At 39.8% G+C, this 11,324-nt stretch overlaps 1 protein-coding gene across 1 annotated transcript; it reads right to left on the bottom strand.

The window, feature by feature from the left end:
* Positions 1–6,592: 6,592 nt before the first annotated feature.
* On the bottom strand, positions 6,593–9,950 carry FZD10 (frizzled class receptor 10). Its single transcript, XM_010305220.2, has one exon. The coding sequence runs from the start codon at positions 9,299–9,301 to the stop codon at positions 7,544–7,546; it is 1,758 nt and encodes a 585-aa protein (XP_010303522.1). The 5' UTR covers positions 9,302–9,950; the 3' UTR covers positions 6,593–7,543.
* Positions 9,951–11,324: the final 1,374 nt, after the last annotated feature.

Below are 11,324 nucleotides of genomic sequence, written 5' to 3'. Positions count from 1 at the left end.
AATCCAACTCAGCAGTACTGCTGTTCCATAAATGGGCAGCACCTAATGCCTTAAATTGTCATAAAGATAATACAGTAGAATGGTACTGAGTTATGCTTATGGTCCTCACATTATGCTTCAATTCAATTGCCAAAAATTTCTAAGAGGGACATTACTAAAAACAACTAAAAAGATTTGCAAAGTCCTAAAGTGAGACTTGGTCTTCCAAACCTCACGGTTCAGATTTACTCTACTTGGTCCAGTGCTCTGTCCTTAAAATTACCTTTATATTTATCATCATGCCTACACTGGGAATTGCATCAACTTAATTAGATTTTTAAATCTAGTTTCAAATTGATCAAGTTAAGTTAGCATAAAAATCATATGTAGACATGTATGTTGGTTTTTATTCTCTACTAATTGTCAATGAATAACTTATGAAAATGTTATCAACTTGTCTTATGTCAAAGACAAAAGGCTTATTGAAGAAACTAAAAGGCTGCACTGAGATTGATGCAAAAGGATGAGAAGTCTAGGGAAACTGTCATATCTCATTACTAAAATCTGTATCCTAAAGAACAAAAAAGGTTCTTTTATGTAATTTAAAAAAGAAAAAAGATGACAGGATTCAAAAAAACCCAAACACCTACAGTAATTAAAAAGCCTAAAACCTCAATAAAAATCTGTCCTTTCTTTAAAAATCATTTTAGAAGACAAAATGCTGACAATATGAAATAAAAATATTTTGACCAGATTCACTAAAATCTTAAAAAGAAGAAAAATGTTATAATGGAAAGAATATCAAAGGTCCAGATATCAATACTGTGGCTTCTAATGTTATCCAATTATTGTAGTGATCACAGTCTAGTTTTAAAATTTGTTTAAAGTTAAAGAACCATGAAGGTCAAAATCAGTCTCATCATTTCTATTTGTAGTTGTAAGTGTGGCATTGCTATAGCTGTGAGGAACTAAGGATATGAGAAAGACAGGCTGAAGGCAGAGATAATGTTTCTGTTAGACCAGCTGGGTATAACTGGGAAAAACTTGCAAGCTTTGAGGCATACAAACCTCTCCTCAGGCTAAAAGCTTTTGAGTGCAAGGTGTTTTTTCTTCCTGTTTTATCAATTGATCAAATGCTCTTTCTCCTTTTCCTGTTTATTATTTCACACAGATGGATATTAGTCTCAGATAAAGGAAATATAAAATAACAAATATACAAGACAGAACCAAACAAAGCCTGTTCTCAACAAAAGAGTATTTTCAAGATTAAGGCACCTGCTCAGAACTGGCAGTCTCTTCTTGACAGTCTGCTGTGCTCATCAGCACCTTTGGTAGCTCAGAACTTTGAACCTCTGTTTCTTACCACAGTCCTTATCCAAAAAGAAAGATAAAACACAAGTTTTGAAATATCTTTTCGTTTATGTTGAACAAAAAAGCTCAAAGCAGTCATAGCTACTGGCCAGTACCACAGAAAGCTGTGTGTGGGCAGATTAGAGACTAAAAGGATGGGATCACTTGAGAGGAGGGTGAGAGAAGCAAGTCACATGCAGATGATGAAAGACTGATCAGCAGTGGAAGAGAGGGGAAGGGGAACAGAAGTGCTGATCAGTGCAGAAAGGAGGAAACAAGGAGCACATTGTGGGCTCAACTCAAAATGTTCCTGTTCATCGTTAGCTCCCATGGATACTATAGGTCGAAGCCCATTGGAAAAGGTAGACTCATGAACAGAGATGTAAATTGACTGAAAAAATGTTGATGGGTATTCTGCCAGCAGGTAATGCAGATTTATTAATATTGAGCATTCTGCAATAAATATAAGTGCAGTGTTCTCCACAAGTCTAAAAAAATGAAAAAAAAATTCTACTCCATTCCAACATTATCAATATCCAATATTTCTGAATTTCATTTTGAAATGACACTTAGTTTGCAACATACTATGCTTTGTCCATTCTAACCTAGTAGCACATTTTGAAAATGTAAGTGAAATAATTTCACTCACTGAATTTTTTTTCCATATCATGAATTTATGTCACATCAAGACTTTCAAAAAAATGCTCTAATGTAGAAAAAAGTAAAAAATAATGACTTTTCATGTAGCACATGCTTTCCCTGAGATAAGAAGTTTGATTCAAAGCATATACTGAAATTAGTTGGACACCCATTGATTTCAGCGGAGTAGATCTATGAGATCTTGAAGAATAGAAGGAAGAAACCAGTGACAACAAATTGAAGGAATTCCTTTTTAAACAATGCCTTACAAATATACACAATGATCACACAGTCCTGCCTTTGATGTACAATTCCCCAAAGCTTTAACTTTGCTACTACAGGAAAAGCAGAATTGGGCTCCCAAACCAGACAGGCACAAACCACATCTGTTCTCAGACACACTAGAATTAACTAATGAGATACCACTGACTGCAGTGTGTTTTTGTATCTAGATTGGCAAGTCCATACCAAAGTCCTGCATATACAACGTTAAATAATCAGTGGAGACTCATTTCTGTAATTTGTCATATGGCCCTCCATGAAGTCAAAGCCTTGTTTTGTGCTATTTTCTAGAAATATCCATTACATTTCACAAGTAAGACAAACCTCTTTGGAACAATATTTATTACACTAAAATCTGATCCACCAAAGCAGGACCTGTTTGTTTCACAAACCTGATCACATGTCTTTTCTGGATAAACATGTAAACATACAGAAAGCTCAAGCTGAACAGATTTGTGGGCAATACATATTATTGTTTGGAGAAAAAAATGAAACCAGGTTAATACTAGCACGTGGGCTGATTTGAACTTGTAGCTCACTGAAAATAAACCTTTTGTAATGGCAATGTTGATACAACCTTAACTATAACAGCACAAACACTGCTTCTGAAATATAGTTTTGGGTAAGCTCCATCAAGGAGTGTTTTGTAAATGAATAATGACTTTGCTTAAAGCCAATCAACATCAAGTGTGTTAAAAAAGATGAAATAGTGCTGGAAGGCAGTGGGAGGTAGAGGAGCCTCAAAGTGCAAACAGGTGCTGATCTCCCTTCAGGGGGGATTGAGTGGCACAGACCTTACAGGCCTGTCACTTCTGATCAAAGCAAGCTCCAAGACCACATAATCACCATCACCCACCTTTTAAAGGATGCCCTGATTTATCACCTGTCAGTGTTAATAACTTGGCTACTCTGTCTAAAATACTTAAGAACATTACACAAGGATAACATTTCAAATTTTTTTTTAAAAGAAATGTGTAAATGTTTTAAACTAAAATGCACTGAAGTTCCTCTTTGAGGCCATCTGTTGTTGGAGACCACCTGTCATCAAAAGACCACCTGAGCACATAATATCCCATCATTACAGAACTATCCCCTTGAAGCCATGGATTTTAAGTGTTAGAATAAGAAGGGTGTATGTTACAGACATTGTTGTTACTGGGCTTTTCATATAGTTTGAAGCCATGGGATGACAGCCATATGTGAATAATGGCTTCATAATAACATACATATGAAATGCTACTTTGGGAAAAATCTGATAAGAGATCTGAACATTCCTTGACTAAGCTCCTCATGTCCTTTCAACCATGGTGCTTGCACTGTACTGTTCAAAGTGTCCTAATATGTCATGCCTAAAACTAAACCTTGAAACTACAGAGCTTAATTTTAATTCTATTTATAAAGAAGCACTGCCATTTCACTGAGAAACAAGACTCAAATTATTGTAAACAGAATTCTGTGGGGTTTTCTTCTGAATCCTGTTTTTCCCTGCTGATCTCATACTCTTACTTCATTAATCGCTCTCTAGTAAACAAAAGTACTCTAACAAGCTACCTTTGCCAAAAAAAAGAGGAACTTTCTGCCTTTCTTCCACCTGGCCCTAACATATGAATCTCTACCTGAACGTTGAGACGTGATCTGCATCATCACAACCTACGTACACAGTTTGAGACAACTTCTACCCTCATGGGTAATCTACAACTCTGACGGGAGAGAACAGAACTCTCGTAAAAAAGCCCATGGCAGAGACCTGATGCTTGATTTACAGTGTATGTATACACTAACAGAATTAATTTTTTGAGATATTTTTATCTCATAAATCCCACCGGACTGTGATAAAATGTCCTCTCCAGAAGGACGATCTGGACCTGCATTCCTTCCTCAACAAGTTTGCTATGGAGTGACTGAATGGTTAACATATCCACATATAGATACTTTTCTTAAAAGTCTACTGATAAGCAAATACCCAATAGGTCTTGACAGTACTTAGAGAAAAATCCTATAAAATGCAATAAATAAAAATGCGAACATGATATTACTAAAATATAAAATTACTGTGAAAAGTAAAAAAAGTTTAATATCAAATATTTTTGTGATATTTGCTTAAAGACTTCTTAGGTTTATTGTTATCATTATCATTTAACTAATGTGCAGACTTCTAAGACAAGAATAAAATTCTCAAGTTATTAACAATGTTATATTAAATCACTGAAATGTTGTGAAAATAACTATATCACTTTCCCTTTACAGTTGTAAGCTTCTAACTCCTTAAGTAGCAACTTCAATACAAAACTGTTAAGGCTGTTAGGAGTTATGGGACAGTAAGAATTACAATTTCTGAATTAATTAATTCTTAAGATGTCTTTAAAGACAATCATTATACTCTGCTGCATTTACAGTACATTAGTCCCAATGTAATGAAATCAGCATCATTATATACTTGAAGAATCTAGTTTGCTTACCAGTAAAAAAAATAAAAAATCCTGAATAACTGCAAAGCTGAAATAAAATCTAAATGCTCAGTTTATCATTTAGCAAGAATCTATTTCTAACATGATGCATCTAGCCAAGAATTCATATTTGGCATTTTCATAGAAGAACTTGCAGTTCTGCTCTGGTGACAATGAAGGGTCTAAGTTGACAACTGATTAAACTTGGAATGTCAGCAGGAATTCAGCCACTGCTGAACATCTTCATTTTTTTTTTTCCTCTTCCAGAATCCTAGTAGCAGACTGTAAAAATACATGGTCAACAATGAAAGCAAATCATTTTCTACAGTCTACAAAAATAGTGAGATGTTTATTTCAGTGGCTAATGTATTTTAGAGCAAAGCCTGAAGCCATTCTGTAAACAAATCTGTCACTAGTAAAACCAGCAGTAACCTTTACATCAGAGATGAAACTTGTGCAAGGCAGATACATTACTGGCAAAGTTATATGCATAATAACAAACCACATATTTGAAGGATTCCTGTAGCAATTTGCAATACACAGGGTTTTTTAAAACTTTCTATTTCTTAGGATCTAATGTAATTGATCTTAACTAGAACATATACAGATGCAAAGGCATTATTAATTCAGTAGTTTCAGAGGTAGATTTGTTGAGTGCAATGTCCTCGTTCGGCTCCAGCAGGGTGTGCTCTGACAGGATTAACTTCCAGGGCATCTAAAAGCTGTGTATCAAACAGAGGCACATAGGCACAAAGGAGGAAAAGTATATTTTGGCCTCCCCCAAAAGATAAATTTTATACTGAAAGCTGCTTTGCATGTGTGCATTTTAGACATAAAGATTAATAATACCTGCAACGTAATTTTTGCCATTCAAGTTCCTAGCCATTGCTAAAAACATTTAAAAAGGCTACAAGAAGACAAAATTAATCTGTAGCACTGCACAGATAAATTGAAAAAACAAGCCACTAAAAAAGATCATTTTGTTATAAAGTTCCTAGCCACAAGGTTACTATCACAGGGATCCTCACTCTACTAAAGTCCATTAAGACCTCTCCTTTCTATGATGAGATACCTGATAAAAGGTTTTCTAGAACAGCCTGTGTGAGAAAGTGAGGTTATATTCCTGTCTCACCAGGTGATCACACAGCCTGTTAGTCAACTGCATGGAAAACTTCAGGTCTGTACAAAATCATGCTCCACTAAAAACTTTTTGAAAATGTATTTATACGTTTAACTCTATCAGATAGCCTTCCCAAAGTAGTATTCAAATTCTGTGTTTCGATCTCCTCTCTTCTTTCTCCCGACTTTCCTGAAGTCTTTTCCAAATAATGGAAAAAAAAATCCCAGAAGAGTAGAGACTGAATTGTATTCAAACCGTGCTGAAGTGAGCCAGCTATCTTTAACATGCTGAACATACCCTATGCAAATTTTAAAGGGGTGTTAACCAAGGATCATTGCTGTAATCTCAGTGCTTTGTAAACATGGTACTACTCTACATCACTGCAGGTTTTTTTACATCACTAAAGCTTCTTCCCAGTTTTCTCAGTTGCAGAGGTTCACAGAAAGATGCAACTTCAAAATCCATTTATTTAATTCCAGCTTGCAATTTCTTTCAAGTAAATTACTGTTCTACCTGCTTACACTTGCAGGCAAGTATAACAACTATTATATTCAAAGTGTGCTTTTATCAAATAATTGCGAAAACAAGTTTATTAACCACAAAGCACATCAGAGAAAGTTTAGAACACACAAAATTATCAAACTAAAGAACATATTTTATTTTTAATAAAATAGTGGAGCATGAAAAATAATTGTATATTACAAATATATACAGCACAAAACTGTGCACTCCCAGCACAGTAAAGAGCATCACTCTATACAAAGCTTCCCTTTGCAGAATCTAGTGCTTCTTGATCTATTCATAGTGAGAATTTGTTTAACAATAGAAAGAGTCAATAAGCCCTTTGGGTCTCTTTGAATTGATCCCCCTCCTTTTTTTTTTTGCACAAATCAGTCCAAACGTGTATAACATTGGCTTGATTTCCATTAAAAAGCCACAAAATGTAACACTAAAGGGTTTCTGAGGACTAGACCTCTTAGTTCTTTTGTTAAGAGATTTCTTTTGTTGTCTTTATGTACAGCAAAATACTTGTTTCTCTTTTCATGTCATGGTAAGAAAAAAAAATGTATTGCACATTATTCTTATTCACAAAGTTTGTGTCTGGTGCAGGAAGTTTCTCTTTTAGTGAAAGAATATTGGTGAGCATTATAGATTGAACCTATTTTTAGGCACTCCAAACCCACTAGGCTGAGATGAGTTGTAAAGGATTTCTCTCTTTTTTAAGTTAGCACGGAAGTTGTTTTTACAGATAGCATACTTACTGAGGATAGGCCTCTCTGGGACCTTAGTTTCCCTAAAGAGACAATGCTCGCTTGGGCACTTTTAAAATAAAATCATTGCTCCATAAAACTTGACTATACCTTGTTACTCAAACCTGTAGGAAATGCAGCTCAGCTACATGAAAAAGTTAAATAGGGTGCTTTTTTTTTTTTTTTTTCCCCTTTTTAAAATTAATCTGAGGGCTGGATGAAGTACTTAACTACAAATTAGTAACAGAAGAGACTGTTTTAATTCACAATAATTCTTTCACTGAAAACCTTTCTGTAAGTACATTTACCTTCAGTTTTTCACCAGGTCCTGAATTCAGAGTGATACATTTTTTGCCTTGAGATGTTAAACTGTTCTCTGGAGAAAAAAAAAAAAGCACCATTTATTTTTTAATATCTGACTGCTACTGTGGACATTTGTAAGTCTGTAAGGTGAGATAGTCTTTTCTAAAACCTGGTCACACACAAGTGGGTGGCTGTAATGTTGATTCATATTTTGCAAGGTGAGTTTTCTGTGGATGTTGAGGTTTTTTGTAGATTCCGCTACTTGTAATAACACTTGCAGGTTTTCTCCTACTTCTCTTCTTTAATCTTCGACTACAAACATTTTGCCAGGACTGAAGAGTCTTGGAAGTCCAGATCCACATACCACTAGTAATGCCCACGACTAACAACATAAAAATTTTGACCATAAAAATTTCTACTGCTGGAATAGAGTTATTCATCATACAGTCTAGATTTTTAGTCTGATTGTTCATCTTGCATTTCTGTTGAGTTGCCACAATTTTCCAATAATCCATATTAAGTCTTTCATAAAAATAGCAAGCTATCACACAAGTTGCAGGCACTGTATACAAGACTGAGAAGACACCAATCCTGACCATAAGTTTCTCCAACTTGTCAGTATTTTCTCCACCTGTTTTCATCACCCTCCTGATATGAAAAAGGGCCACAAAACCAGAAAGAATAAAAGAAGTGCCAATGATTAGATAACAAGCCAAAGGAATGAGTACAAACCCCGTCAAGGCATTCACGTCCATGCTTCCAACATAGCACAACCCTGTCAGCTCATCTCCAGCCACCCTTCTCATAACTAGGATCATTATGGTCTTCACAGCTGGAATGGCCCATGCTGCCAAATGAAAGTAGCTACTGTTTGCTTCAATTGCTTCATGCCCCCATTTTTTCCCAGCTGCTAGAAACCAAGTTAAAGTCAAGATTACCCACCACAAGGAACTCGCCATACCAAAGTAATACAGAACCAGGAATACAATGGTGCAACCAGTGCTCTCCAGTCCTTCCTGGATGACATAGAGTTGGCCGCTGTCCCTATCACAGGCAATGCTTTCAGCACCTGAAAAGAGGCGAATGATGTACCCCACTGAGTAGACACAGTAGCACATTGAGAGGAAGATAATGGGCCTCTCGGGGTACTTGAAACGCTGAGGATCTATCAGAAAAGTGAGTACAGTAAAAGCACTGGAGAAGAAGCACAGAATGGACCAGATGGCAATCCAAATGACAGCAAATTGTTTGTCATCCTTGCTCCAGTAAACATCAACCCCTGGACTGCAGAGCGGCGCGCAGGAAGCACTCTTTTCCACATGGTGGAACTTGCCAGGATTTTCACAGGAGGTTCTGCTGAGGCTGTCCTTATGCTGCTGCAGATCGTGGCCGCTGCTGGGCCTCTGTGGACGAAACATGGGTGGCAGCATGCTGGATCCTCTGGGTGGCTCATCTGATCCGTTGTTGGGGGCTTCCATGCACAGGTAATTGGGGTCGTTCTTGTTGGGCAGTTTACTGCAGTCTAAGGAGTCTGGCCATTTAAAATTGAACTGCTCCATAATAGGAGAGCATTTCAGCCTCGCCTGCTCGCACATAACCCTGCAGGCTGGGATTGGTGTAGAAACCTGCTCTGTGCACATAGGGGCATAGAGGGAGCAGAGGAAAAATTTCAGATGGCTGTGGCAACCATATTCCACCAAGGGGGCAAACTCGTGCAGCTGAATGGCAGCTTCCCTTTGGTTTTCGTGTCCCATCAGGTTAGGCATCCTCGTCATGTTGTACCCTATATCCTTGCACATGGGGATTTCTATCGGCTGACACCTCCCGTCACCGGGGCGGTCAATGTCTATGGAGCTTATCCCCGTGCAGCAGCAGGTCAGCCAGCAGAGCGCCAGCAGAGTCGGCACGAAGTTCCTCGTCGCCGGCCCCATTGTGGCGACCGCAGCGGCGCCGGGGCCACGCGTGCGGCCGGAGCGCGGCTCCCTCCCGCAGGCGCCTGGCACTGGGGGCGTGCGGGGCGGGGAGCAGGGGGAGGCGGCAGTCACTTCAGCGGCAGCACGGCTCCCGCCTGGGACAGCATCGCCCCCGACCTTCGCCAGGGAGCTCGGCGGCGGGGGACGGCGGCACACAGGTCAGCATAGCCCGGGCGGCGGCCGCGGGCAGCGCCCGCCCCGCTCAGCGCCCTGCACCGCTCAGCATCGGCCGCGCCGGCAGCGCGGGGAGGTGCGCAGGCAACTTCACAAACAACCAGGAAAAGAAGAAGTACCCCCAGCGCACAGATGCGCAAAACTTACTGCGGGGAGCCCGGCAACTTTCTTTTCCCCGGGCTTCAACTTTAGCGATCCGTCTTTCCACCACGCTTCCTCCTCCTCTTCCTCCTCCCCGCCGCTGCGTCCTCGAAGCACGGGCAGAGCGATGCCGGAGTAGTTTGGGTCTGGGCAGATCCGAGCGATCACTGCTTCAACTTGCACATGTCCCGGGCGGCTTTTTGGTGCAGCGGGTTTCTCCAGGGATTTTCCTCTTCGAACGGGTCACAGCTCCGTACTTGCTTGCCGAGAGGTGGGGATTGGTTTATCCGAGCGTAGAATAAAGGAGGAGGAGGAGGAAATATCTAAGCCATTGAAGAGGGGGGCCTGAAAAATCCCCCCCACCCCTCTCGCCGCCCTCTGGTCTGGGTTTGCAATAGGTCGGCTCTTCTGCGCTTTGCAGAGCAGGGCTGGCTCGCGTGTGTGTGTCTGCTCCGCTCCCCCCGCGTTAGCAGGAACTCCTGGGACTGGAGCAGCTGCGGTTTTTAGGGGGCGGTTGAGTCCAAAGATAAAATAAAATAATAATAATAAAAAATAAAAACCTGTGCAGGATCCGCCTTGCATACGACATCCACTTTGCATGAGAAAGGTGAAGCTGACACGGTGATTACTTTCCAATCATTCGGAACGCCTCGAAACCTCCTTAAGGACCCCTACAGGTTTTCCTTGATCAGCACAGATTAGAAAAAGCCCCATTTGTTTCTCTCTTCGTCTGTCTTTCCTTCCTTTCCCTCCCGTTGCCCTCTCTTGAAAGTTTAACAAGATCTTTTCTCTAGAAGGCGTCAGCCTAACCTCCCTCGCTCAGGTAGGAAGCCAGGGAGAGCGAGTGCTTCAGACTCCGTGTCTCCTAATAAAAGGGCTGAAGGTGGTGCCTCCTTGACTGCCTTTATTAGAGGGGGGGCGATGCTTTAGCAGGGAGGATGTGGGGAGGAGGATGCATTTTATGGCGAGTGCTATAAACTCTTCGCTGCCAGGGTCGTAAAATATGGTTGCTTTCAGCCTGGAATCTCAGCTGTTTTCAAATGTCGTGCTTTGTCTCGAATTCCTAAATGAACAGGACAGGCAGGATTGCTGAAAAAATACCTGATTATGTTTTTAATCACAGTATGGCATCACTCGAAAAGTAACTTGGTGTTTGGTTTTTTTTTTCTTTTTTCTTTTGCTTAAGTAAGAAACGCTAAGAGGACTAGGGACATACCCTTGGGAAAGTTACTTCATCCACTATAGAAAAGATATTTACAGATTTTGGAGACGGACATCATTCTAAAGTGAGTTGTGTTTACTTTTTAAGTTAAGCTTTGAGATTTATTTTGCTTATTGATCTATCAGAGCTAGAAGGAGGAAGTTAAATCACAAGCCAAACTGTAATTCACAATTTTACATACCAAAAAGGAGGACTGTGATCAGAAGTCAAAATATTAGCTCTACTTTACCACTCCTCCACCCCCCTTTGAGCTTAGTTTTAGCGAACATATTAATGAAGAAGGAAAATCTGTCTTTCTCTTCATTCATGCTCGCCCACACAAACCGGGCTCCTCTCCATTAGTGCCTGTTTCTTATCGAAATGAACACAGATTCTCCTGGAAACTACCAAATCCTGCAGGGTCAGAGTTAATACCCCGCCAGGCTCTAGAAAGGAAACTGTTGG

The sequence above is a fragment of the Balearica regulorum genome, chromosome 17, assembly GCF_011004875.1.
Source record: "Balearica regulorum gibbericeps isolate bBalReg1 chromosome 17, bBalReg1.pri, whole genome shotgun sequence".
NCBI lineage: Eukaryota > Metazoa > Chordata > Aves > Gruiformes > Gruidae > Balearica > Balearica regulorum.
Note: the sequence above shows the minus strand (reverse complement) of the source record. Positions and strands in the feature narration are given on the sequence as shown.

What these genes read in the sequence shown, in the direction of transcription:
- FZD10 (XM_010305220.2), bottom strand. Translation starts at nt 9,301, where the DNA reads ATGGGGCCGGCGACGAGGAACTTCGTGCCGACTCTGCTGGCGCTCTGC.